The sequence below is a fragment of the Cavia porcellus genome, unplaced genomic scaffold, assembly GCF_034190915.1.
Source record: "Cavia porcellus strain 051 isolate PalLab524CR breed Dunkin Hartley unplaced genomic scaffold, mCavPor4.1 scaffold_5, whole genome shotgun sequence".
In the NCBI taxonomy this organism is placed as follows: Eukaryota; Metazoa; Chordata; class Mammalia; order Rodentia; family Caviidae; genus Cavia; species Cavia porcellus.
The window spans coordinates 1,727,264-1,755,235 of record NW_026947488.1 but is presented as its reverse complement, the minus strand read 5'-3'; the positions used below and the strand labels follow the sequence as shown (position 1 = coordinate 1,755,235).

The following is a 27,972-nucleotide window of genomic DNA, read 5'->3' as shown; positions in this document are numbered from 1 at the left end:
CTTGCAGTGGAAGGTGCTTGGTGGGTGGTGTCCCTTCGGCAGCCTGCCTGCCCCGCCTGCCTCACCACTTCTGGGCGGAAGCCTCCGCCCTGTCTGCCCTGTGCCGGAGGCGCCACCTCGTCCTGCAAAATAAGGCCACTCACGGCAGAGTTCCGTCCAAACACGCTTTATTACATGTAATAGGAAAATGTGGGCACTTAAGCTGCCTACTGAAAAAATATTTTACATATGGACAAAAGTAGCTTCAAAGGGAGACTGGAAAATGTTTACCGCAAAGTTAAAATAGTACCGCATTTTGCAACACAAAGTACCATGAGACTGGAAATACGAGGGGAGTCATACAACAAGTGGAATAAAATTCTCAAACTACTTCTAGTTAAGAACAATTTACCTTCTTCCAATTGCTAAAGGGGCATATTTCAAATGCAAATAAAATAAGGAAAGTAGAAGTTACAAAGGATGTTCCCATTGTGAGTTACCATGTTAGGCAAACATGATGGCATCAGACAGTAATTGGAAATTACTTACTAACACAAGATGTCTTCATCCCCAAATGACCTCAGAGGACATTAGTGCACAAGTGCTCTGTTCTAGGTAAATACTTTGGAAAATGTGCTCTCACAGTCCCTCCTGGAGTCCCGTCCATGCGGCCACGGCTCTGGGAGTCGCACTGCCAGAGCAGAGCTCCCGGGTCGCGTGCGAGCAGCCCCGGCTCCCCAGCACTCCTGTCCGGCCCAGTCACTTGGTCTCCAGTGCGGGGCTGCTCTGCAGACTGCCCTGTGCGGGGCGCGTCACCAAGGAGTCTGGTCTGCTCAGCTTTAGCCTTCTGCCCGTTTTACCGCAAAACACACTCTCGAATTCCTAGAGCCAAGAAGGGGTCATTAATGTACTGAACTCAGAGACCGGAACACTGCTGTCTTCACACGCAAAAAGGCTGAAATGCAAAGCTACGTAAGTTACTTCAAAACACTGTTTTAGGGTGTTTCATGTGTGATTAACACAGGGGTTCAAACTTTTCCCTAGCACTTACACTATGCATACATTTTTTTCCAACAAGTTCTCAAGATGTCTGAGCACATTTTAAAAGTGGCCATGTTTGTTACTGGTAAAAGTTATGGAAGAAAAATCACCATTTAGGGGCTGGGGTTTTAGCTCAGCGGCATAAGCGCCTGCCTTGCAAGCAGGCAGTCGTGAGTTCGATCCCTGGTACCGATAAAAATGAAAAAAACAAAAAAACAAACAAAAAAAAAGAAAAATCACCATTTTAACCAGCGGTGTGCGCACAGGTCAGCAGTGTCTATACTGCAGCACGCCCCCCGCAGCATCTGCTCCACCCTCTGCACTGCTAAGTGTACTGTGGCTGGCCTGGGGTCAGGTGCTGACACTAAGGCAGCTCTGTCCATGTAAGACAAGTGCTGTTCCCCACAGCGCCCTGCCAGCTCTGGGTCCCTGCTCATGTCATCCTGCCTCTCTGCTGTCTAAAAAGTCTCAATTCTAAACTGGGGCTGGTACCACATTTCTGTAACCCCAGCACTATTAAGGCTGAGGCAGGAGGATTTCAGGTTCGAGCCCACCCTGGGCAATTTAGTGCACTTTGGAAGATCCTGTCTCAAAGAAAAACCTAAAAAAAGGGCCAGGAGGTAGCTCTACCTGAAGGCCCTGGGGTTCAATCCCCTGGACCAGAAAAAGGTCCATTTCTACTGCCCCAAAGGGTCAGTCCCAGCCCCACGAAACAGCATGGGAGGTAGAGGCCGCACACCTCCCACCCAAACCTCACCAAGTCTACTTAGGGTGCCAGTTCACAGGAAAGGCAGGAGACGAACACCACCTATGTGCGAGGTTGGGAAACCCCACAGGACAGAGGCTCAGCCGATCAGTGGTACGGAGAAGTGGGGAACAGGGACAGAGTGAAAGATGCTCAGGCGCTGCCCACCAAATGTAGTATTTGGAGCCCACTTCCAACAAGCCTAACTAGACACTTGTGTGCCTCAGAGAGGAACGGAGCAGAGACGGGATCGAGGACCAGTGTGTCCACAGTCCTGCCGCTTCACATAGCCCTTTGCCTCGTGGAAATGTACCTGTGCCTGAGGCGAGAAGGCAGGTGCTGCTTTAAAATAACTTACAGAGGGAGGATTATGGGGGTGAAACAAATTATGCCAGAAAACGTCTTTTAAGGACATGAAAATTCATTATTACAGACTCTCTGTTTTTGTACATTTGGAAATTTTTTTAAAGCACAGCCCTGTAGGCAAGTAACACTAAGTTTCTATGTTTACTGTGGTGAAATGTACGCGACAAAATTTGTCACTTTAACCGTGTGTTACATGCCTGTGGTGCCCACCCAGCAGCACTAGCTTTTCCTAAAACTTTCCATCATTTCAAGCAGAATCTGCTCCCCTTACACACCGAGTCCTCGGCCTCCCGGGTTCTCCTTCCCCTCTCACGGAGTCCGACTCATCAGGGACCACAGAGCGGCAGCACGCCGTACAGGCCGGGTCCATGCTCTATGTCCTCAAGGGTCACCCAGCTCGTAGCCAGCGCCAGGTTTCATTCCCACAACGACTCACAATGGGCACACACGCAGTATCCAAGGACCACTGTTTACCCGAGCGCTATGCGAGCGCTATCTGCTGGACCCGACTGTCCTCACCTCTCGGCCACTGTGAGTGGTGCTGCTGTGAGCTTCTGACACCAGCAGTTTGGATCTGCTTTTCAGTTCTTTTGGGTTTAACTCACAAGTGGAATAGCGGGATCACATGGCAATTGTTTTTAACTTTTTGAGAAACTGTCACACTGTTTTCCACAGTGGCCGTAACATTTCCCATTCCCACCAACAGTGCTCAAGGATTCTAGTTTCTCCACGTGTTTGCCAAAACTCCTTTTCAGTTCTTTGGTCACAGCCATCCTGAGGGGTGCACTGTGGTTTTCTGTGCCTTGCCTCGACTATCAGTGGTGAGATCCTTCTCATGTACTTCCTGGTATTCATACACATCTCGGAAGTAATGTTGGTTTAAGCCTTTTGTCCAACTTTTGATTGTGCGGCTTCTGCTACTGCTGCAGTCCGTTTCTATTTAACTCAAGGCCAGGAGGAGGAGTGTGGATGCTCTGCCGCCCTCAGGGTAACTTCTGATCGTAGAGAGTGGTTCCAACACTGCTTACCCACATCTTCAGTGATACCTGACTACAGTAATCTGCCATTTCTAACCACACCCACACTCAGAAATTGTATCTGTACATACATTAATGTTCCCTAAATTTAGGTTACTTTGCAGTGAGTTGCAGGTATTAGTGCTGTTCAGGGCATTTTGACACACGTACACGCACCGGTCACAGCTAGGCTGTCTACTCTCCCGATCCTTCCAAATCATTACTTTACTTTTTAGACCAACTTTGTTTAGCTGCCACGCACTATCAGAGAACATGCACAGCTTGTCCTCTTGATTCTAGCTTCTGTCCTCGTTTCCTCCCTTTTCCTACAAAGGAGGTGAATTCATTCTTCTTTATGGCAGAATAAAGTTTCACTGTGTAAAATTTCCTTTATCAGTTCTTCTGATGGGCACGCAGGCCGATCTGTATCCCAGCTGCTACGCCACAAGAACACGGGTGTGTGAGGCTCTGACGGGCCAATTCCATTTCCTTTGGGAAATGGTATTCACTGGACCATCTGGCAGATGTTTTCAGTTTTTTGAGGACTCTCCATCCTGTTTTCCAGAGTTGCTCTATGTAATTTACATTCCCACCCAACAGTGCACAAGTTTTTCCCTCTAGCAAAGCGCGGAGGCCACGCCTGTAACCCCAGTTACTTAGGAGCATCGGCAAGTTTAAGACCAGCCTGGGCATCTCAGTGAGACTTCTCAAAAAAGGCTGGCTCCACGCACTGTGTCCTCAAGGGTCACCAGCTCGTGGCCAGCGCCAGGTTTCATTCCCACGATGACTCAAAGACTTGGGATGTCACTCCCCCTGGGCTCGATGCCTCCTGTTCTCTGATCTTCACCAGCATTTGTTACTTCTGTTTTTAGTAACAGGTATTCTAGAGGATGGTATCTTATTTGTATTTATTATCTGTATTTCCTTCACTTTTGTACTACTTTTAGATCACAGCTAAGGAAATTGCACATTTTCCCTTATATTTATTGCACATTTGTACTTCTTTTGAGAAGTATCTAAGTTTTGGTCCAATGTTGGAGACCCTTAAATACTCTGGATAGTATGTCTCTGAGGTGACTAGCTGGCAAGTTACTTTTTCATTCTGCAAGTCGTTTCTTACTCTGTTGACTGTCTACTTTGCTGTGCATAAATCTTCTAATAAAATCCCTCTTGTCAATGGTTTTGTTCCCTGTAAATCACTGGCTATCCTGGGCTGGACGTGTTCCTCCACTTTTCCCCCTAGTAGTTTCAGGTCTTATATTTATGTCATTGAACCACTTTGAATTAGGTTTTATACAGCATGAGCAACAGGAGTCTACCTGCAGTCTTCTACCGTGGCCATCTGTCCCACAAGCCCACCTGTTGGAAAAGCTGTCTCTGGCCAGATGTGTAGGTTTATTCCTGGGACCTCTAATTCTGCACCGCCTTACATGTCTGCTTTTAGGCCAGGACCATGCTGTCCTGGTTAGCGTGGCTCTGCAGTGTCTTGAGACCAGGCTGTGGTGCCTCTGAGGAGCCAGGCACCTTGGCATATAAAGCAAGCTGAGTTTGCCTCTATTTTATACCATTTACCATTCAGAAGTTCTATGACGGTCGGTCAGAAGAAAATAATCCTTTTTCAGCTGTAAGAAAGCACTTCAATGTTCTTAACTATTTTCACGCGGCAAGGCAACTAGCCCAGGGGTCAGTCTCCACGAAGACAGGGTAAGCAGCGTGGCTACACTGTAGTTCTCCACTGTCCAGGGAGCACCCCACCCTAAACCGGCAAGAAACAGAAGCCTGAAACACACAGATCTCTACTCTTGTCCTTATACTAGCTCAGAGAGCTATCTCTACAAAACAGGGAAGGGCTGAGATTGAAAGGATTTTTACAAGAAACAAAAGCAAATGAAGGACAGGCATGGTGGTGCATGCCTGTAATCCCAGCATTCAAGAGGCAGAGGCAGGAGATCATAAGGAGTTCGAGCAAGCCTGGGTTATGTAATGCGTTCAGGACTAGCCTGAACCACACAAGACCCTGTCTCAAAAAACAAAACAAAACAAAAAAAAAAAAAAAAAGAAAAGAAAAAAATTTTTATAACTTACCAAAACATCTTGAAATGGCATCTGACCAAAGAAACACTTAGATGTGAAACTGATCGTTCCAGATGCTCTAATTGTATATAAGAAAATATATCAGGAATTTATTAAGAAGAAAGCTGCATGGTCTATGCGTCAGGAGCTGAAGTGGAGGGCTGAGAGAAAAAGGAATGGATAGAAAGTACAGTTGGAAGGAGTCGGAAGAGGTGAGGGTTTCTGTGTATTTCCACTTGAAATACATAAAGCAAATACCGATGGTTCTAAGGAGACTTGACAGATCTTAGTGAGAGGTCTTCACCAGTCTTTTAGGAAGATGTTTGGCAGAAAAAGAGAAAAGGCTAAGAGACATTTTAATCTCAATGACCTCACCCTCCACGTCCAGGGCAGAGGCATACTCCTACACTCCCAGTCTTTCAAGAAGCTCAGTCTGGATGGTTTGCATACAGGACCTGGAGACCAATCTGGATAATTCAGCCATATCCAGACCCAAAATATACTATCTCAGCATAACAAACCCATAGAATTCCCAGAAAATACACACTACTGCCAAGTATTCTCAGAATAACTCACAATATAAGAGGTCATGGTAGAAGCCTCAATAGACTTTTAAAATTTTGGGGGCCAGCTGCTCATCATGAGGGATGCAGAGAGAACCGGTATGAAACAAGACTCTTAAAGCTGCTTAAAACACAGAGCATCTCCGGTGACCATAATGGTCAACAGAGGTGAGAGACAGGTGTTTCCTTAAAAACTTCTACATATATGGAAAATTAGACTTTTGAGCACTGGCATGTTGAAGTAAACAAAAATTACTGAGACACTGAAATCATTACCACAGGTTATTTTCAAACAAGTACTAAGAAATTTGCTTTAAATGTAAATTTAAAAGACTGAAAATCACGAAACAAACTTTCAACTTGAGTCATCGCCAACAAACCAGTGAAGAAGGAAACAACAGGTGTAGGATTTTAAATGGCACGAGTAACCCATGACAATAAAAGCATCACCGTTGACTTGTACGCCAGAAGCCAGCGATGAACCTAGCAGAACCTGCCTGGCTCCGAAGGACCAGAGCCTGGCCCACGGCGAGCGCACAGAACACGGTCAGACGGAGCTCGAGACTCAGAAGGGCAGAGAGAACACAGGGACTCACTTCCCAAGATTCTTTATTTACAGAACAGGTCACAAACACAGCTGCTGGTCCATTCTGCCACGTACAAGCTGCAGGTGTTGCTCAGGAGCTGACGGTGGTAAATTCCTCTGCAATGTGTTCAACTAGTGAACAAAGGTGACACAAGCATTTGGGTAGTTTCTGCAGGGGCCCAGTGAGATGCTGAAGCACAGCTGCTGCCCACTGCGCCCCTTGCCCGGGCACAGGCGCAGCGCTGCCCGGCCTGCACCTCTACGGCAGGCTCAGTGCCAGCGCCTCTCAGCAGCCGCACAGGCACCACACTTCGCAAGGGTGCCACTGCACACGTGCATGGGGCATGGCACAGCACTCACAATCCCAAGCTGTACATGCCGGATGACACGACCTACCTGGCATGGGTCTCTCGCAGAAGGGAACTTACATATGCCAGAGTATAAAGGACATGATCACATGACCCACAATTGTTGCTGCTTGTGTAACAGGCAAAGGTATGTCCGCAAAGATGATACCCGAGAAGGTGCCAAGTGGGCTACATGGTAACACCAGCAGCAGCGCACACAAACACACGGGAAGCTCCAGATGAGGCCCCCAAAGCCACTGCAGCGCACATGGGTTCAACAGGAGGCCTCCACTCCATGCCTACCAACCACGCCAGCAAGGCGGGCACTCCCCCAGGAGAGCCAAGCTGGGTTCCTAACAAGGGAGAGAGCGCTCTGGTCTTCAGGATGGTGCTGCACAGCAGGAGAGTCAGCCCACTGACCTCAGGGACAGCAAGCACTGCACACTGATGGGGGCTCTCCAGCTTCCTCTCCCTCAGCTTCAGGACCACGGGCCATGTTGGGAGTACCCCATCACTGAGAACTGAGGAGAGATGGCAGGCCAAGGGTGGGCGAAGAAATCAGGGAGGGCAGGATCCTCCAGGGCACAAAAGCAAAGGGGTGTGTCTGGGGCTAGCACAGGACCCGTCTCCGAAGGTTGCTGGGAGTCGAGAAGAGGGAGAGAAGTGTGCAGATGGCACTGAGCTGGCAGCTAAGGAGAGAAAAGAATGGATGGGTGCTGGCAGGAGACATGGGAGCCAGAGTGCCTGCAAGAGGATGGGAGACACAGCGGCCATTGTCAGGACACACGAGGAGAGAAGGAAACGGGTAAGCTGATAGCAAAAGGAAAAACCAGGCAAGGGCCTGACTTCAGAGCACAAGGTCATAGGAGGTGGCGAAGCAGGTGGCTGCCAAGGGAACAGAGGAGCAGGGAAACGGCTGCAGAGCTCCCAGTTCTCACCGTGACGGGACCCAGAAGGAGATGGAGGCGGACGGTGGCAAAGAGCTTCCAGTACCTCACTGAGGTTCACAGTTGCCAATCTACAACAGCGCCACAACACAGCTGTCACCTACAGTTGTGGACTGGACCCCAACTGCAGAAAGCTATGGAGGCTAGCACTGGGACAACCAGCAACACCTGAGTGTTAGCCAGGACGAACTAAGTATCACAACAGCGCCCATGTCCTGTGGTCCAGTTATGTACTTAGAAGGTAACCACTGAGGTACTGGCAGACAGCAGTGACACACTCTCCACCCACTCAAGAGGCTTGCACAAGGGCTGGGAAAGACAAAGAACAGGGAACACAGGGCAACTCTGGGTGGGTACACAGGAGGCTTTTGTGCAGTTTGTGTGATTTTCTCTACGTCTGAAGGGACGCCATAGTTAAAAATTACCATCAAGCACTGAGCCAATGCCATGTAGCTTAGAGACTGAAAACCAGAGTCAGTGCAATGGATAATCCCTGGCTAGGTACTGAACTGGGGAAAATACTGCTGAAAGATCATTTTTAGAACAATTTGGGAAAACATGAATGGTGACTGAGCATGACAGGAAACGAGACAGCTGCCACCAGCCTCCGGGGCCGACCACAGCACTGGGCTGTGCAGAGATGTAGTCATACCCCAAGCTGAGGACTCCAGTCTGCGCAGTCTCGGGAACGCATGGAGGCGAACACGCAGCTGTGCACTGCTGAGATGGGGGCAGGCACACAGGTATCCCGCACCCCAGGTGCTCCCGTGAACGTGAACACACAGCCAACCGTCCGAGCTGCTCGCTCAGCTGCTAACACTCCCAACCACGCTACAGCCCTGACAGCTCAGCACTTTCCACCTGGAACGCCGAGCTCACCGCAGCCCCGTCCCGTGGCTCCCTACCCATCCGAGCCCTCCACAGCTGGCAAACACAATGGGAGCCGCTCCTCTGCCGTCCTGGCCTGGGCGTCTCTCTCCAGAGCTCCTGCTACAGGCTACAGGGTATCCAGCCCCCGACCCCTGCCGCCACAGTGGTGAGTGATGGCTGTAAAACATTCATGTCCCTTCCCGCCCTGAAACCTTGCAGGAGCTCTTGGGAGGACACCCAGGTCCATCGCTCCTTGGCCTGACGACCTTGTACTCCAACCCCAGTGACACCACTGTAGGCAGAACCCTCTTCTAATCACGCGCCCACCCCAAGACCCACGGAACCGCAGCCTGCACGTTCTGCGATGCAGGCTCCTCAGCATAAGGCTTCAGTGACCATCCTCGGCAAACAGGCCCGCTGCTGCCCACTGGCCCACAGCAGCGTCTCCACCCTGCAGCGGGCTCCGACACCACCGTGTTCACTGTTTGTGGCCAGCTGTGTCCTCCCATGCTGGTAGGGGCGCTGCCTTATCCAAGGGAACCCCGGTCTAGAGCAGATGCCTTGTTATACTAAGAAATGTTTGTTGAGTGAAATACGCACTGATGAATCAGAAAAATCACAGAAAACTTTCATTATTGCATCTTTAAGAACAAAAATATGCATGCGGGTAGAGGGAAACTACTATGGAAATAATCAAGTACAAGTGTTCAGGTTAGTGGTGTTCCCATTCCCCACGGATGACTTTACTCTGCCTGTTGGGATGGGTCTGATAATCTGACCCAGAAACAATCTACAAATTCAATGCAACTGTACCTCAGAAATATCCAGAAAACATAACAGGCAAAACATAATATCCAAAATAAAATTTAAAAACCCCACAAAAAACATCCATGAGTTTTTAATCTAGTTAACAGTTTATTTCAAAAGTTTTAAGTACCTTTACTGTATCATGATGGAATTTCATCAGTAATAATTTACTATGAACAGGTACAGAGAGCCAAACATTAAGTCATTTAAAAACATTAAAGCTTTATTAAAATAAACCAGCAGTCTACTACTAACAAACGTTAAAGAACTACATATAAATAACTGTAAATGACTCAATTAGAATAAAGCCAACATAGTATTGCTTTAAAATGCAATGAAACGTATAATGAAATAAAGAATTTATGCAATCACGCAATTCACAAGATGTAACTGTCATGCAGACACTGAGGAGGGAGAAGCACAGGACACTCCCGCTGCAAGGCCCCAGGAAGGTGGCCTGGCGCAGCCTGACTGTGGAAGGGCTCCTCGAAGGCGTCCTTTCTAAAAAGGCTCTAGACTGCGGCATCTCAGCCAACTCCAGGCAGACTCCTGCTGGGGTCAACAACAGCAACTGCCCAAGAGCTCTTGGGTAAGACACAAAATCAGGGCACTGTGGGTTTATTTTACTATGGCTTAATCACACCTGGCAGACAAAGAGCTACTGGTGCTGACCACCAGAATTCTGAGGCCGGCACCCAGCACCGTGGCTCCCAAGGCATAGCACATAACCGACTCATGACTGCTACCCTTCTTCCTCTACGCTCCTGGGGCCAAATGAGCGCCTCCTCAAACCAGCAGAAGCAAGTGGGCTTGCTGGTTATCACCACCTGCAACAGGTCAGACAAATCTAAGTGGCCTCAGGCTGCCGGAGAGCCGAAGTGCACACACACTGAAGACCCGGCTCATCCCTCGTCCCTCAGCCCACAGATGTAACCTGTTTGCCTTCTGAGGGCAAAAGTCACATCCTACACGCTGTTTGGACCCCGCGCAATACACCGCACACTGTGGTGGTCTGCAATACGTCACCTGACAAGCGACCCTTCGCGTCTCTCACACATTGCACCTCCGTGAACACGCCCAGACTGCAGCTCCTACTTTAACGACTGCCGAGTTACACTACTGCCGAGGGAGCTTTGTTCACACTGCGCTTATTATTTCACATTCAGTTTCAGGAAACACGGCAACTGAAGACATCCAAGGGAAGAGGGGGTAAACTGGAACGCTGCTACGTAAAACTCCCAAGACTTCACACAGCTCTGCGGCCTGCTTGAATACTAACCTTTTTAAGGGAATCCCCGTGTCTTTCCTGAATGTACTTCAGGAACGCTGTGGTCCACTGAAGCGTTGTCGCCTTATCCGTCTCCGCATTGCAGAAGGGAACTAAAAGATTCAGCTCGTCACAGCAAATGCGGATTCTGCGCCTGCAGTCAAAACCCATGTTAATCACACAGAGCAGCGAGTGAGCAAACGGGCAGCAGGCGGTTCACTGTCTGACTCAAAGGAAGCTGACTGCGGAGCTATTTGAGCACTGGGACCCCTGGGCGAGCCGGTCAGGGCCCTGTGGCGGTGCTCCCGTCCACGGACGCCACTACTGGGCTCCAGGCTGCCAGAACACCTGTGGGGCACCCACGGGCCCGCTCCCAGCACAGTTTTCCCTATCTCCTTCTCAGGGGTCAGGTCCACATCCTTAAGTCTGGGCTGGATCTACTCCAAGACTGGAGGGAAAACTGTGTGTGCGCCCCTCCTGGGTAGATCACGCTTCCTGCCAAGAAGGCTGAATGTGTTCTCCATGCGCCAACTGCTGTACAAAGACTCATGCAGCTTTCAGATGCTTCAACAGGCCCAGACTAAAACCCATCAGACCACTGTCAATATGCAGAAACCTCACCTTTTTAGTGTTTTAAACACAGTTTGGATCTTATCATTAAACTTTTTACCCTTCACATCTTACATCCACTCACATGCAAAGCCTAACCTAAGTTCACGTTCACAGCTTGTACACTCTAGACCCTTCATACATCTTCACACCTGTAAGCCTCCTGAGGCAGGAGGATCGCTGTGAGTTCGAGGCCACCTTGGACTACATTGTGAGTCTAAGTCAGCCTGATCTATAAAGCAATCCCCTGTCACAAAAAAACAAAACCAAAACAAACCAAAACAAAAAAACAGTAAATTGCCTTGGCGGGACATTCAATTCTGGAGTTACAAAGCTGAATGTGTCTCACTTAGTGCTATTTATTTCTTGAGCCTAAAACAGAAACTGGTATACGGTATGCATAATAAATGACCAAGTTAATCAAGTATTACTACTAGGGAAACACTAGAAAGAAACTCCACTGCAACAGAGAAAAATTAATCACCTTTGAGTCTACATAGAAAAACATGGATGAAATCCATAGAAGAGACCATAGACCATTTCAGCTTTAACCTCCTCCTTTCCCAACATTCTTAAAAAAACCAAACAAAATGCAGGACCAAGTTGTCTGTCACACAGAGGTAATCCAGTGGCCTGCTAGCTTTGCTGAGCAGACTGGCCCTCTGCAGTGTCTGGGAACCTAGACCGCGAGAGATTAGAATAGCCTTCAGGGCTGAACCCTGCCAGGGTTTCCCTTGAACACTGAAGCTGTGTACACGGCAGGAGTACTTAAGTGGCCTGTCCTAACTAAGGTCAGTCTCAGATGAGCCCACCTGCTTGGCCATACCGCACTGCACTGTTAGACCACCGCAGGGAATTGGCGAGTCCCAGACACCCTACAGGGAAAGGACTCCTTGAACCTTCCATCCAATCCCCCTGAGCTTCTCCCCATGTGCCTTCACCCATGTGGCCTCTCTGGATAAGTCATGGACCCAAGTCCTCTAGAGAATCACTGAACTTGGGAGTCTCGGGGATCCCCAGTCGAGCAAACCAAAGTTATTACTCTTGCCTCCTCCCCACCCTCTGGACAAAGGCGCTAACTGCTGTTTATCCACAATAAACCTGCCTGTCCAGGATAACTACACGAAGTGACCTGACAAGCGCACGCATTACCTTCTATCTCTTTCCATTCGGTTATGCCTCTCCCTACGCTGAGACCTTCCTCCCTGGGGCCCGCTCTGGGTTTGCTCCCCCAGGTTTGATTGTGAGGACTCCGAGGACTGCCAGGCGCCCTGTGTGGCTGTAGAGCCTTCGCCCACATTCTGAATCTCTCCAAGGGCTCTTCGTTCTATACTTGTGTCCAACTGACGTATTCTACTCCGATTCCTCTTATTTATTGCTTGCTTACAAAGCGCTTCTTCTTTGCAAAAGAAGGAAAAAATGGGATTTCAATTTTTTATCCTTCTTAACGCATCCCCATTAATGTAGAATGTATTTGGGGGCTTTCAAAAGGTAGAAATATTACTGGGTGTGCAGCAGAGAACTGAACCACAGCTGTGACAACAGGAATTTGTGTGCAGCTGCACTGAGGTCCATACCTACTTGGATACTGAAACCTAAGCACGAATCTACACCTGAACTAGAAACTCTCTTCCAAGTGTCACTCAACAACCTAGCTCTTCTCTAGGGGGCTGAGGCAGGCATTCACACGTTTGAGCTCAACTGAACATACCCTGCCTCAAAATTAGAAAAAGGCTAGAGATACAGCTCAGTATGAAGCCTTGGGTTCAACTGCCCAGTATCACAAAAATGTGCCCGTTTTTAGTTACCTATAAATAAAAATAAAGATGCTACCTATAAAGAGTCAAGAACTTGTCCTTTTGTAAAACTGAGAATGGAAAAGAAGTATCTTCTTCAAAAAGACATTTTCCTTATAATACAATTATTCTAATGTGACAACTACAACTTTTCTGCACTACTCAAAAGGGAAGACAAAACTTAGTGGCTTAAGATTAAATATGTCCTCACCATGAAGTGAGTTTCCTTCCAAAAGCAGTGATGAACAGCATGACTTTTATGCCACGTGCTGTGTGCACTTGCTACAGAAACCTGACAAATTCCCAGCAAACACGAGCAGGCATCTCACTAGCAGGTGTATAGATACACAATCCCATATGCCACACAAAGCCCAGGGATTATTCATACAAATTTTAGAGAAGTGGAAACATTTCAAGGGGGGCAGAAAAGGAACTTTAAAGGCTTCAGTGATATTTTCTTTCTTAACCTCAGTAGTTAGCACAGGCACATTTCAGTGCTCATCTTGATTCCTGACAAATCCTTTCTTTCCTGCATAAAATGCCCAAACTAGAAAAAGAAATGGCTGATGGAGCCAGCATGATTCTTAGTCTCCACCCTATTCCATCAATCTGTCAAAAGCTTAATGTAAGTGTTACTTTACTGTGTAACTTGAAAAACATCTTTTCCAGGGAGGAAGGGACTAACAGTTCATTTTCAAGGCTGGCAATGTTTGCCCTGAGTAGCCCTCTTACTTCCCAAACTTTCTAATCACTTTATGGCCTCTGATCTCAGTCTAGTTCCTGACCACCTGCAGTACCTTTCTATTACGTCTCTCTGCTATGCCTTCAGCAGGTTTCAAATCCTACAGCACTCAGAGCATAAAACAAATATAAGCTATAAAGTGCTTTCAGTCATAAAAACTAAGATTGGAGTCTATCGTTTTACTTCTAAAAAAACCTTCAACTTCAATGCTTCTGTACTAAGATGAATTATGATGTTTAAAATTCAAAAGAATGTTTAAAGCGAGATGATGGGAAGAGGGTGTAAGGCGAACCCTTAAGACACACAAAACTGTCGGGTGTGTACAAACCGCCTCTTTCCCCTGCTCCTCATGGCTAAAAGGGCCTGCAGCCGAGGTTCAGGCAGGGAGCCTGCCCACCACCCACTACTTTATGGCTTACCTCCCACTTTAATCCAAACCTGCTCAGGCAAAGTTTTATTTCTGCTACCTAAAGTCTGTTTAGTGGATTCGATCTCTTGCTGGTAACAGAAAGAAAATGCTCTTGGCAGTCCAATATCCTGGTGCTTGGCAGCTTCAAGTACAGAACATGAGTTACTGGAACTCTAAGAAAAAATGGAACAGAAATTTTATCAATGTGGCTTAATCTGCTATTTCCTGCACAAATAAAATGCATTTGACAGAAGTAACCTCAAAGCTACTGACAGCATTTCACTAAAGATTTTTAATATAGCCCAAACCATACATGTTATTTCAATTTTAAAGGTTGTAAGTTCCATGAAAGTCTATGTACAATACGTTAAAAATCCATCCATTCACTATAGTAGAGGAAACTTTCTAAATCGGTTTCCCACCTGCGTCTGTGAAAGGTTAGAATTTCCACCCGTGGAGCATGTGCCTGTGAAGAGGGGGTAGGTGAACTGCAAAGCAGTAGCCGCAGCGGCAGTTTTATTTTTCACTAATGCTGTACATTTATTTTGTTGTTGATGAAGAGGAACATTCATTAATTCAGATGGATGTCGAATAAGAGTTACCAAACTGCCAAGACAAAAGAAGATCCAGAAAGCTGAAAAGACCAGGTGGCAGGATTCTAGAAACAATGCTATCACTCACTACCACCCTGAGAGGTCACCTTAGACCACTGGTGGTGAACCTATGGCATGCTTGCTACAGCAGTCTGTATCATAGGAAAGCTCTAAAAGGTTGGCCTTCGCTGCCCTAGACTCTGGAGCACACCCTCACCGGAAATTACTGTACAACCACCAACCGGTGTTGCTAGGGAATGATCTACTCTTGCTCCTCCTGGAGGAAGTGAGCCGGAGTCTCCTCCACACACTCACATTTTTTGTCATCCTCCAAACCCTAGTGAGGATGGGCAACAGGGCAGCCACTGCCTGCGGATGAATGGAAAGCCAGGGCATCAGCCTCCTCCGCCCCTGCAGGTCACCAAGTGGCCACAAGCTGCTGCAGGCCGCGGCTTTGTCTTAACAGCTCCGAATCCCCTAACACTTCTGATCTTCCCTCCCCAGGCCCGAATCGTCCCACACCCTACCCTGTTAGCCCTGGGGGAGGCAGAGGCTTTCTGTGGCACTTAGGAAGGTGACAGGAGCCAAGCATCCTCAGAGCCCCGCGTGCACTTGTCCCAATTCTTCCTCCTTTTGAGCACAGAGCCAGATGGAGGGTTTACACTCCCCAAGGTGCCACCTGGGGCTGAGGACTCAGCACTCGCATAGAGTACACCTTTCAGGTCACCTGGACCCGGGGGTCTGCTGCCTGAGAAGATGCAAGTCAGAGGGCGCTCCCGCATTTTATACTGGGACCCTGTGTCTACTACACTGGGACCTGGCATGCAACCAGCTGCCCCACCCAGCCCGCCTCAGCAGACTTCACCTCCTACCAGAACATGGAATGTGATCAGAGAACCTATCTTTAGTCTTGCCCCAGGCCTGACAGGCATTTAGACTGCACCCCCATCTCCACTTGTCTTGGCCCCGTAAGGAGCCAGGCTGCACCGTGAGCCCACTGACAGCTGAAGGCGACCCTCCCTCCTCTCCGCGCACGCACTTGTTGAGCGCCACGCCGGGCTCGGGGGGCTCAGGGCCGCGAGGCGCCGCGGGCGGCTCGGCAGGGATGCTGTTGAAGCGGTCCTCCAGGCGGACGCGCACAGCGGGCTTGGCCCGGGCCTCGGGCGCGCCCTCGGGCCCCGTGGCGCCCGCGCCCTCCTTGGCCGCGCCGTCCGCCCGCGTCCGCGCCCCGTCCGCGCCGCCCGGCGTCTTCTCGGCCGCGCCTGCCTCGCCGAGCAGCATCATGCGCAGCTCCTGGAAGTCGACGTGGCCCAGGCAGGGGGCGTCGGACGCCAGCGGCGGACACAGCACGGGGTACACGGGCGGCGCCGTGGACAGCGCCCCCGCCGCCCCCGCGCCTGCGCCCGCGCCGGGGCCGCCCAGCAGCGTAGAGCCGAGGCGCGCCTCGAGCTCGCCGTCGGCCGCCTCCATGTGCGAGTAGAGGATGTGCTGCAGCTGCGTGTACTCCACCTCCGTCATCTCCACCAGGCTCAGGTCGGTGGTAGTGAAGCTCAGCCCCGGCTCGCCCAGCGCCGCGTCCCCGCCGCCCGCGCCCTCGGGGCCCGCGTCGCCGCCCGCCGCGCCCGCCTCAGGCGACGGCTCCCGAGGCCCGGGGCCCGACATGCCGGCGCGGCGCCGCCCAACGGCGGGGCGCGGGGGCGGCGACGCGGACGCGGGCTGCGAGGCCACACAGGCCTCGCTAGCACTCAAGGGTGGCCGCCGCGGGCTCGTCGTTGGGGGGAGGGAAACCGCTGAGGTCGCGCAGCGCGCCTGCGCCGCCCCGCCCCGCCTCGCAACGGTAACCCCACCCCTTGCGTCACCACGCCCCTCCGGCACCCGCCGCTCGGGCTCCGCCCCCACCCAACCGCTCGGCCCCCTCCCGGCGGCCACTGCGAGTACAGGCGCCCAGAAGGCCGCCGCGGGCGTGCTCACGCCGTGCGTCCCCGAGATTGACGGTTCTTCACGCTCTGGTCTACACCAGGGCCGCGCCTTTGTGCTCTTTTCTGAGCTTGCCCCCTGCCCCGCCACACTCCTCTGTGGGTCCCCCGGCCAGCCTGCGTCCTTATCTACCTGCGTACTGCCGGCTGCCGGCCTTGCCCGAAGCTCAGTCACACCTGGGTCGGGCCACGCCCCTTCCGGCCATACCCTATCCCGCGCGCTCCTCTTGATGCTTGGTCCCGCCTCCCGCCCCTTCCGGGCCGCGCCCCCTGGTACCCGGCCACGCCCACAAGCCCCGCCCACTCTAGGCACTTGCTTTTCTATGAAAAAATTAATTTTCGTAACCAACTAGTAAGAGACTGAGTCGTTATTACACTGTGTGTGGTTATCTTCAAGTAGTTGCTGAAGACAAAACTTAAAAACATTTAAAAGGATTTTTACAAAAAAGAAACATAAAACAAACTGAGATTAACTATCGGTACAAATGAAGTTAAAGTATACTGGAATATTTTTAAAACACAATAGTAATTTTGGGAATATTTGAGCTTCCTATTTTCTTCTATAGAGTTTTATAGAGTATAAGAAAAACCATGCAATGTGTGAGCATCTGTGACTTATTTCACTTAACATTATGTTCTCAAGTCGCATCTATTCAGCTGTGAATGCTTCGTTTATTTTTCCGCATCGGTGTAATACACCGTTGTGTATAAATGCCATATTTTCACTGTCCGTTTATCCATAGACATATACACTGCTTCCGAGATTTGGCTTTTATACATTGTGCTGCTATAAACTGAGTATGCATGGATCACTATAATATGATGATTTAATTCTTTTGAGAAGATTCCTAGGAGGGGATCACCTTGGTCAAATGGAATGTGTTTTAGCTTTTTGAGGCCTTTCCACACTGATTTCTATAGTGGTTGTACTAGTTTAAATTCCCACCAACAGTATAGTAGAGTTCTTTTCCTTCACATCCTTGTCAGCAGTGTTATTAGATTTTTTTTTGATAGCCATTCTTTTTGAGGCAAGATGGTATCTCAGTGTAGTTTTAATTTGCAGTTTTTTGACGGCCGGTGATGGTATTTTTTCATGTATTTATTAGCCATTTGCATTTCTTCTGAGAAGTGTCTATTTTAATTGTCCATTTTTTGATTAGGTCTTTTTCTGAGTTCTTTACATATTCATGGTGTTAGTCCTCTGTTTGAGGAACGGCTGGCAGAAGTTTTTACCACTTTGTAGATTGTCTCTTTACTCTGTTGTTTGTTTCGTTTGCTGTGTGGACCCTTTTTAATTTGATATGATCCCGTTTGTTGGTTCTTGGTTTCATTCCTTTTCCCATTGGGGTTCTGTTTAAAAAGTCCTTACCTATACTTGTGTCTTCAAGAATTAACCTGCTTGATCTTCCAGTAGGTTCTGTTTTAATATTTATGTCTGTGATCCATTTTTAGTTAGTAATGATGAAATAAATGGATCTAGACTAAATCTTCTGCATCTAGATATCCAATTTTCCCAGCTCCTCTTATTAAAGAGGCTTTCCTCCAGTGTGTGTTTTTGGCTCCCTTGTCCAAGATAACATAGCCGTATGTGCCTGGGTTGTTTCTGCTTCTTGTATTCTGTGCCACTGCTCCACACACCTGTTTTTATGCCGTGCCATGATATTTTCATCCCTGTAGCTTTATAATATAACTTCAAGTCTAGAATTGTGATATCACCTGCTTTGCTTTTGTTGTCCATGATTGCTTTTGCTGTTCGGTGTCTCTTCTGATTCCCTATAAATTTTAGGATTGTTTTCTCTGGCTTTGTGAGAAATGATTTTGGTATTTTGACTGGGGTTGCATTAAATCTGAACCAATCTAAGTACTTTAGATAGCATCATATAACATGCACTCTTTAAAAGTCTCGTATTTGCTGTTTGAAAATAATTACTGTGTCTTCTATTTTTGTATCCTTGTCTCAGTCATTGCCATCAATTTTTGTATAGGAATTTGGATATTTAAAGTCCTGAGAGCTCAGGCATGGTTTTCTTTGAAGGAAACCATGGATCTTTCCCTCATTCTACTATGGTTCACAGCTTATCTCCAGAACGTTTACTGATTTTTTTTGTATTACCTTTTTCTTCAAATAAATATACTATGTATGTAGTAGTATACTTTTCATTTCCAATAACCCCTCAGTAGAGAAATAATGGACTCTAAATGAGGGACATCAGGACAGCTGATTACTCATTTTGAAAAAAAAAAAAAAAAACCTCAGATGAGAGCCCTTATTTACAATGGACACGGAAAGCTAACTCCACATGATTGTAGTACCAATATATGATAATTATAGTGAGTGTGACAGGGCACAGTTATAATCCCAGTACTTCAAAAATATTTGAGTTCAGAGCATTGGAATTTCAAGCCCAGTCTGGGCAACTTAGCATCTTAGCAAGACCTTGTATTAAAATTTTATTTATTTTAAATTTTTATTTATTTGTATCAAAATTTTAAAAAGGCGAGGGATGGAGCTCAGTGTGAGGGCTGTGTATTCAATTCTTGGTATTATAAAAAATTATAAAACCAGGGTTTGGGGATTTAACTCAGCGGTGTAAGTGCCTACCTTGCAAGCGTGCAGTTGTGAGTTCAATCCCTGGTACCAAAAAAAAAAAATTATAAAACCAATAAACATATTGTTGTAGTCAGGGGTTATGAGAAAAATTAAAACCAGGACATGGAATTTATAATATTGTTTTATGTTGGTCACCCAGAATTAACACAAGAAACTGCAGGAAATCTATCCATAACACCAAAGACATAGAATATTTAGCCAAAGGCCTGAATCCCACAGCAATGTCCTGTATGAGTCCCGATGAAAACCCAGGGCTCATGCAATGCCTCCTACGAGTCCAACTGGAGGTCTAGAACCCACAAGAAGGACTCATGCCAGTCTCTTTTATGGATCCATGTTGTGAAGGCCCAAAGGTCAGTGGTGGAAACTAGAAAGTCTGTGCCATCAGATGAAGGAGCTGTGAGGTTGAGGGTGCTATGCTGGAACCAAGAAGTCACACTCACAACAGAAACCAGGGCTGTCCTGAAAATCACCACTGCCATCCTCAGTGACAGAGAGGCTCCGAGCTCCTCTGATGATAAGCACAGTTGACTACATGCTAGGAAGCCAGCATGAAGAGTTCATCCTGGAGATGAAGCGACACATGTCTTCCCCTCCAGAGCCAGGAAGCAATGCTAGATGTAAGGACAGAGCTTCTCCAGGAGAAACAACGGCTCAAACAGCAACACATAGGAGAACCTCAATGCCTCCCATCGCCTTCTCCATGTCTCTAATTATGCTGGCAACTTTCCTGAGGTGGAATATCTACACTCAGCACCATGATGATTTAATTCAGCTGGCATTAAGTTGACCACGTTTTTAATCTATAACATATATAATATATAAAACAAGTAAACATATAATATGTATATGTGTGTATATATGTAATATGTACACACATATATAAAATATGTTTACTGGTTTTGTGTAATTGAAATCAGTAAAATCTTTGCATGACATGACAGTTAACTGTTGTGTCATCTTGAACAAGAAATTCCCAACGAATTGGACTAGTATAGTTTTGAGTGTGGCTGAATGAGTTTACTGAAGACAGAAGACCTACCCTGAATGTGAATGACACCAGCCAATAATCTTACAGCCTGAATGGAAAAAAAAGGTACTGAAGAAGAAAGCCTCGCTTTTGTTTCTTCAGAGGGGCTTCTGTCTTTGTATAATTTCCAGCACAAACTCTTCAGCCTTCCACTGTAGACCCTTCAGCTACCAACAAGACACTGCAGTGAGTTCCAGGTCTTCCACCTTTAATTGAATTGCTCAACCATTATTATTATATTAAATACATTACTCTAGTGAGGTTTAATACAGATTTTTGGTACCAGGAGTGGGGTTGTTGCCATGATTACAGAAGTATCCTGGTTGACAAGCTTAATTTGTTTTACAAACTTGGGGAAAGTGTCTGCGGTTGTGTTTGTCACCTGATGTGCAGTCTGTGAATGGAAGCACAAATTTTGTTGAATGCCTTTGTTTGAAAATTGAATTGTTGTAAAAAAGAGAGGGGAAAAAAAGTGCTCTAAAGGATACAACAGCAAGTGTGTTTAGGGGTGTTAAATAGCTGACCATATTAATGTTTTTGGTTGGATCATTGAACACAACTGTTTGCAGTCTCACTGTTTGAATGTCCACTTTGTATGCTTTGATACTGTGACTTGAGCAACTATCTCTAAGATGATAATATGTTATCTATTAACTGGTGATTTCTTACTTTTTATTTTTTTGGTAGTTCTGTATTATTTGAACCCTTATACCACTTTGTTTTGTTTTGTTTTTTGTCTTTTTCCTTTTAAATAAAATTTTAAAAAAAGAAAAGAAAACTGAATTGTTTACAAATAGAAGCATTTGGGAACTGAGGTATTACTGAATACCTGATCATGCAATTCAGAAGCCTATGGGACTAGCTTAGAAGCAATGTATGCAAAGTTCAGCTAGAGAAGACTCAGAATGCTGTAAAGCCACACTTGGGAGAGTTTCATCAGAGTTCAGAAGACCAGTATAGTGATAGAAATGCAGACTGTTAAAGCATGGTTTAGAAGATTTCAACTGGGAACAAGGACTCCACTGGCAATTAATTGGACCAGAGGCTATGAGTATTGTACTCAGAAATTTATCTTTCCCATGTCTTGAGACTTGGTTAGTGACTGAGATTTAGGGTGGCTGGCTAATTTATATGGCAGAGGAAATTTCAAGGTAGCCCAACATTTAAGCTGTTGCAGGAGTATTGTTGGCTGCTTTTAACCATATATACCAAAATCAGGACCAAAAAATAACAGCTAAGTTGCAAAGTTTTACTGGTGGCCAGAAAGGAAGTACCTACTAAGTTAGAGCCTGTGAAATTAGGGCCTTGGAGAGCTTGGTTGCTGAAAAGATTAGCATTAAAAAGAAGCCAAGTAGTTTGTATCAGTACAATAGGGAAAGAAGCCTTAAGGATATCTCATAAATCAGCAGGACCCTGCTTTTTGCAGGCTCAAAAGTGCAAGTGTGACAAAGTTTGCTTTGAGAAGAGAGCCTGAGGGAGCCCATTCTATTAAGAGCCAACTAGGAAAGAGTTTCTCAGAATTCAGCCATCCAGGTACAGAGAGGCTTCTGCAGCTACAATCTGCAGTGTGTGACTAGTTCTAGAACTGGCAGCGAACCCTGGCATCATTCGTGTGGTGCTGATTTTACAGGCATGCTGCAAGAGTCACCAAGACTTGGGAGAACCAGAAGTGGCCACCTGAGACCCCACCTAAGTTTGGACTTAGGCGGCTGCACAAGAAAGCAATTTGCCCGTCTTCTTGGTAAGAGCCCCTGGCACCAGCTGGGAGGAGAACCAGTCAGCTGTTCCCGTGAGCCTACAGGTGCGCGGGCTGAGAATCAAACATCCCCTGCCTCAGCAACTGGGGACAGAGTTCTGAGCATCTCTTGGGAGGATGACCATATGCAGTATAGCAAGGAAGGGGGATTTCCTTCTGTTCTGGTTCAAGGCAAAGGTTATTTTCACTGTTACGTTTTGTAATGATTGTTATGCTCTATTCAATATTCTCTTTCAATTGGTTTTACAATGGTCTGTTATTGGTTTGATTTCGCTATACCTAACTGATTGGACAACTGTTGTGAAGATAACGAGATGTACTATAGCACCTGTTACTACTGTCCCAGTGTCCTGCTGTGAAGCTCTGTACCAGTGTCACTACATTGCCTAGACTGGTTTTGTTTTCTCTTATTCTGTTGTATTTTTACTACATTGTAAATAAAATTTAAAAATGTTATAAAAAGGAGTCACAAAGACTTTCGCCTAGATTTCAGGAGGAGGTCTGGGAGGAGTTGTGCTTCTGAGAGGGCAGCGCTTGAAGCTATGAGTGAGCACAAAAGCACAGCAGAGAAACCAAGAAAGAAACCAGGAGGACTGCAATAGGCCATGCCATGAGGCCAGGGCAACCCACACCCTTTGGAGCTCATATCTCACCAAGCTTCCCAGTTGCTGGACACAGAGCCACAGGATTTGTAGTGTTTAGCTCACAGAAGGTCCTGAGCTCAATTCCTAGAACTGAAAAAAAAAAAAAAAAGATACATTCAGACTAGGAGAAAATCCTTGCAAACTACATATCTGAAAAGGACTCCTATCAGGGATAAATTGATGTTATGGACTGACGTAAGCACATAAAAATGCATATGTTAATGCCCATGTACTTGGTGGTAGGTCCTATTAAAATTAAATGAATAATTAGAATGGGGTCCTAACCCAGTAGGCCTGAAGTCCTTAGTATAAAAGGAACTGACAAGGGAAAAGCCATTGCAGAGGGACCAGGTGCAGACCATAGAGAGAGGCCCCTTCTCATCCACAGAGGGACAGTTTGGCAGCCTGACTTGGGCTCCCAGCCCCCATGGCCATGAGGATACACGATTCGTTAACACTCCAGTCAGTGGTGTCTGCGCTAGCAGCCCTAGCAGGAAGGTACTCTCTGGTTCCTTTCAGGTCACAGCACTGAGATGACAAAGTTATGGATGTGGAGAGCAGATTAGTGGCCACTGGGGGCAAGAAGAGTGGGGCTGACCTTGAGGATGGCGCTGGCCATGGGCTGCTGTGTGCTGGTAACACTGATGGGTTAGGAAGCACTTGTCACAGATGGAGTAGAAGTGGACACACACCCATGTTCCTTATCAGCTCCACTTCTGAGAGTGTGCTCTTTAAAAACAAAATGTAACCCTGGGAGGCAGGGGACTGGGTGAGAGGTATGATAGAGTTATTTCCAAAAGATGAAAAATATTAACAAAAGATGAGAAATATAAAATAAAAAGCGGCCTTTATTCTGAGAACACGGAGAGAGATGACCGGCACCCCACCGCTGGCGTCCGGCGATCTCTCCGTCGGACACGTGGCGTGGGGGCCTGTAAATAGCCTCGGTTTGGGGTGGAACCTAAGGCGGGCATTAGGGATGCACAGGTAGCCCATTGGTCCTAGGTTTGGCGCCATATGTAAATTTCCAGGGGCGGGAAGATGGCATCACAGGTAACTTCCTAGGGGCAGGGCAAGATGGGCTTCCTGCTTCCGGTTGTGGCTTTCCTGGCTACAGTGTCCTGTCTGGGCCAAAACCTTTCAAGGTACACGGGGCCTCTCTGCACTATTTTTAATATTTCTATTAAAAAGAAATGTGACTTCTGGAAAGATGGCAGGGTGTTAAGCAGCAGAGAGATCAGCCTCTGAGAGTCACCATCCAAACACTGGAATGCAGCACTGTGAGGCAGACGGGGAGGAAGGAAGTGGGTCCCCTGGCCCAGGAAGAATCTGAAGTGCGCATTGAAACCCACGGAGAGAGTGAAAATAAAAACTCCAAGGAAGAGGGTGGTGGCAGCGGGGAACTGTGGAACCTGGGGACGCACGGTCGCTGTGCTGGTGACAGCTGGTGAACCTGGAGGCCTCTGCAGAGAACACAGCAGTGAAGGGGAGTGGCTGGCAGTGAGTGCAGAGGGTTCGGTCCTCCTGTGGGGAGAGAGCAATTAGCTGGGAGCCATTTTGGAGTTGGGCCGGATAAGTCTGAAACCCACAACCACTGCCAGCTTCCTCCAGCAGCTCCCAGCTGGGCACAGATCTGTGGGAAATGCTTGGGCTGTGGCGAGCCCAGTGAGTCTGGTCTCAGGGCTGCCTGCTGAGATCACTCACACACTACTCTGCCTTAAAGCAACTGCCGGCCTGCTGGAATAGAGCCGCCCGGTTCAGGACTCTGTCTCCACAGGCTGTCTACCGGGGAACCCGGACAGAAGTGGACTGTTCTTCATTTTCTTCTTGTTGTACTTGTTTGTTTTTAAGTTTTGTTTTGTTTTCTCTTTCTCCTTCATATGAGTATGAACACGGCTCCCAGCCTCTTTGTGGGTGTGGTTCTGCTCTGTTCTTCCTCTTACCTCTTCCATCTCTTTCCTTTCAGTCTTCTGCACCAGTTTCTCCAAACTGTGTGATCCCCGTTGTCCTCCAACCTTACTTCTAATCTCTTCCTCTTCTCACACTTCTCTATTTTCTCCTTAATTCATTTTAAATTTTAACCCTTGAGGGCAAAATTGACACATTATAGACTTACATATTGCATATAATTATCTGGTTTGTTTTACATTTTGTTATAGAATCACAAGTCTAGTTCACGTGGTTAAAAGTTGTAAATTGTTAGCTCAGTTTGTTGTTCCCTAAGCTTGTGTTTGATACTATTGGTATCACTATAGCCAAAATTGACATAACTGCTCTAAATAGCTGTGGTCCTGGTATTCCGTGACTGAGATTAACTAAAGGTCACAGAAAATACAATAGCACAGTGCCAAAGAACCAGGGACCAGGCCAAACAAGCAACAATTTCTCATCAACAAACTGAAGAGATCTTCCAACTGACTCAAAACCCAAAAACCAGCTGCACCTAGAAGCTACCTCAGAGAAGTAATCATCACCTAAAGGTCCAAAATACAAGCAATAAAGCAACCCACCCTAGGCAACTTACAAGCATCACCCCAGGAATTAAACTAAAAAAAGAGAGAAAAGAAAATGAGAAGATACTTAAGCAAAATGCAACCCCAGCATCCAGTTCACCAAAGGCAAACCCAGGGGGCAATGAGGAGGACAATCCAAGAGCACCCACCAGGTCTTTCTGAAGTGGAAACAAGCCAGTTGAATGAGGCTCTGGGAAACATGAAATCGGAAGTAATCTCTCAGATAACTACAGAGACGACCAAACTACACACCATGCTTAGCAATGTTAGAGCAGACACAGACAAAAAATAGACAAGCTTAAGAAAATTATGAAAGTGCAGCATAGGAAAGAAATGGAATCCATAAAGCAGATTCAAGTAGATATCTAGGAGAATAAAATCTCCATTTAAAGTATTAGAAGCAGTTTAGGCCAATGTGAGGACAGGATCTCAGATACTGAAGACAGGCTTGCAGTTAGCAACTGAAAAAAGAAAGATTTCTCAAAATAGCAAGGGACCATGAGAAATCAATACAGCAGCTGTTGGTGAGACAAAGAAGAATAACTTAAGAGTGCTTGGAGTCAACGAAAAAGTAGGAGATGCCACAGATGACACTAAAATAATGTTCACAGACATCATGACAGAAAACATTCCTGGTAGAGAAAAAGAATTTGACATACAAATAAACATGGCAGATAGAACTTCAATTACCAATGATAAAAAAAAAAAAATCTGGAGCTGGGGATTTAGCTCAGCGGCATAAGCGCCTGCCTTGCAAGCAGGCATTCGTGAGTTCGATCCCCAGTACCGATAAAAAGGAAAAAGACAAAAAACAAAATCTACAGCCAGGCATATCATAGTCAAGATTCCAGAAATTCAACACAAGACTAGAATCCTAAAAGCTGTTAGAGAAAAGAAACAAATCATCCATAAAGGAAAGCACATCAGAATTACAGCTGACTTCTCGGCACAAACTTTCAAGTTAAGGAGAACTTGAAGTGAAGTACTCCAAATTCTAAAAGAAAACAACTTTCAATTCTGATTGATGTACCCCATAAAACTATCTTTCAAACTTGATGGAGAAATAAGATACTTCAAATAAGATGAAAAAGAACATCTGAGGAAATTTATGACCACCAAACCAGCACTCCAAAATGTTCTGAAGGACACTCTATAAAGAGATAATAAGGACTACAGCTCCATGAACCCCAACAGAAGGAATCCACCAGGGAAGGCAAACAATTAGAGGGAGGGGAGAAAAACAGGGGAGCCAACGACATGACAAGGATAAGTCAATACCTATTGGTTATAATCATGAAGGGTAATGGTCTCAGTTCCCCAGTCAAGAGAGACAGACTGGAGAATGGGTCAAGAAGCAAGACCTAACAACATGCTACATCCAAGAAACACATTTAAGTCAAAAAGAAATTCATAGACTGAAAGTCAAAGGATGGAAAACAATACTACATGTAACAGGAACCCAGAAAAAAGCAGACAAAGTGAATTTCAAGCCAAAACTGATTAAGAAAAATAAAGAAAGTCACTGCAAATACCAGTGCACCCAACCATATAAAACAATTACTAATAGATGAGAAATCAAATAAACCCTAATACAGTTGTGTTGGGAGACCTCAATACCCCACTGTCACAAACAGATCAACTAGATGAAAATCAATAATAAAATATTAGAAATCAAACTTTTGAACAATGGACCTAGTAGATGTCTACAGGTGTTCCACCCCACAACATCAGATACACATTCTTTTCACCTGCACACGGGACACTCTGCAAAACAGACCACACACTGGCTCATAGCACACGCTAAGTAAGTGCAAAGGAACTGAAGTTACCACAGTGCAACGCCAAAGGAAACCACAAGGACTTCATAAACACATGGAAGTTAAATAGCACCCTACTGAACACCAACAGGTTACAGATGAAATTAAAGAAGAAATTAAGACAGTCTTTACAGTTGAATGATAATGACTACACTACTAGAACTTGTGGGACACAATGAAAGCGGTCTTAAGAGGGAAATTTATAGCAGTTAATATCCATATCAGGAAAACAGCAAATATAAACAACTTAATGTTGCACCTCAAACTTCTAGAAAAAGAAAAGCAGGCTAATCCAAAAGCATGTATAAGGGAGGAAATGATAAAGATCAGAGCAGAAATTAACACACTGGAGGCTAAAAAACTACAAAGAATCAATGAATCAAAGAGTTGGTTCTTTGAAAGATTAAATAAAATTGACAAACCCTTAGCCAATCTTATCAAAAAGAGGGAAAGAAAAGAGGGCTGACCAGCTCCTTCCTTCCTGTCCAGTGGCGCCCTGAGCCCACACGTGGGGACTGAGCCCTCCCCACCGATCACCTCTGGGACGGGGTTGCAGAGTGAATACTAGAGACACAGACATTCAGCCCCAGGCAAACAGCTTCGGGCCGCGTTTGCAGGAGGTCGCAGGCAGCGTGGCCAGGCGCTGCTGCAGTGGGCACTGATGCGGGGTGGGGGGGTGGGGGTGTGGGGAGCAGCTCTAGGCACAGCACCCTGCAGGGGCGGGCAGGGTTCTCACAGGAGGGCGCGGAGTCCGACTGTGGCTCTGTCTCCCCTGCCCACAGCTGCCGCTCAAAGCTGCCACCCCGTGAAGACCTAGTCCCCACCACCGTGGTGCTCGGCACAGCAGCGCTCTATCTCATGCCCAGCAG

The 27,972-nt window shown here is 46.8% G+C and overlaps 1 protein-coding gene and 1 long non-coding RNA gene across 9 annotated transcripts; one reads left to right on the top strand and one right to left on the bottom strand.

Moving 5' to 3' along the window:
* Positions 1 to 150: 150 nt before the first annotated feature.
* Tcfl5 (transcription factor like 5) lies at positions 151 to 16,546 on the bottom strand. 8 transcript variants are annotated; one of them, XR_010047251.1, is made up of 7 exons: positions 15,796 to 16,544; positions 14,586 to 14,769; positions 14,174 to 14,336; positions 12,369 to 12,615; positions 10,620 to 10,761; positions 10,367 to 10,524; positions 9,962 to 10,167 (listed from the first exon to the last, which is right to left on the bottom strand). XR_010047251.1 is itself a non-coding variant. In XM_063248057.1 (6 exons), exons 1-6 carry the CDS (start codon positions 16,416 to 16,418, stop codon positions 739 to 741), a joined length of 1,482 nt encoding a protein of 493 aa, XP_063104127.1. In that variant the 5' UTR covers positions 16,419 to 16,540; the 3' UTR covers positions 151 to 738. The 8 variants fall into 8 exon arrangements, 7 of the variants coding, with proteins under 7 accessions (XP_063104127.1, XP_063104128.1, XP_063104123.1 ...); XM_063248057.1 differs by lacking the exons at positions 9,962 to 10,167; positions 10,367 to 10,524 and adding an exon at positions 151 to 861 and having other exon boundaries at positions 15,796 to 16,540; XM_063248058.1 differs by lacking the exons at positions 9,962 to 10,167; positions 10,367 to 10,524 and adding an exon at positions 151 to 861 and having other exon boundaries at positions 12,369 to 12,612; positions 15,796 to 16,540.
* LOC134475933 (uncharacterized) lies at positions 16,170 to 22,594 on the top strand. Its single transcript, XR_010047258.1, has 2 exons — positions 16,170 to 16,289; positions 22,004 to 22,594. It is a non-coding gene; the product is annotated as an uncharacterized LOC134475933 (long non-coding RNA).
* Positions 22,595 to 27,972: the final 5,378 nt, after the last annotated feature.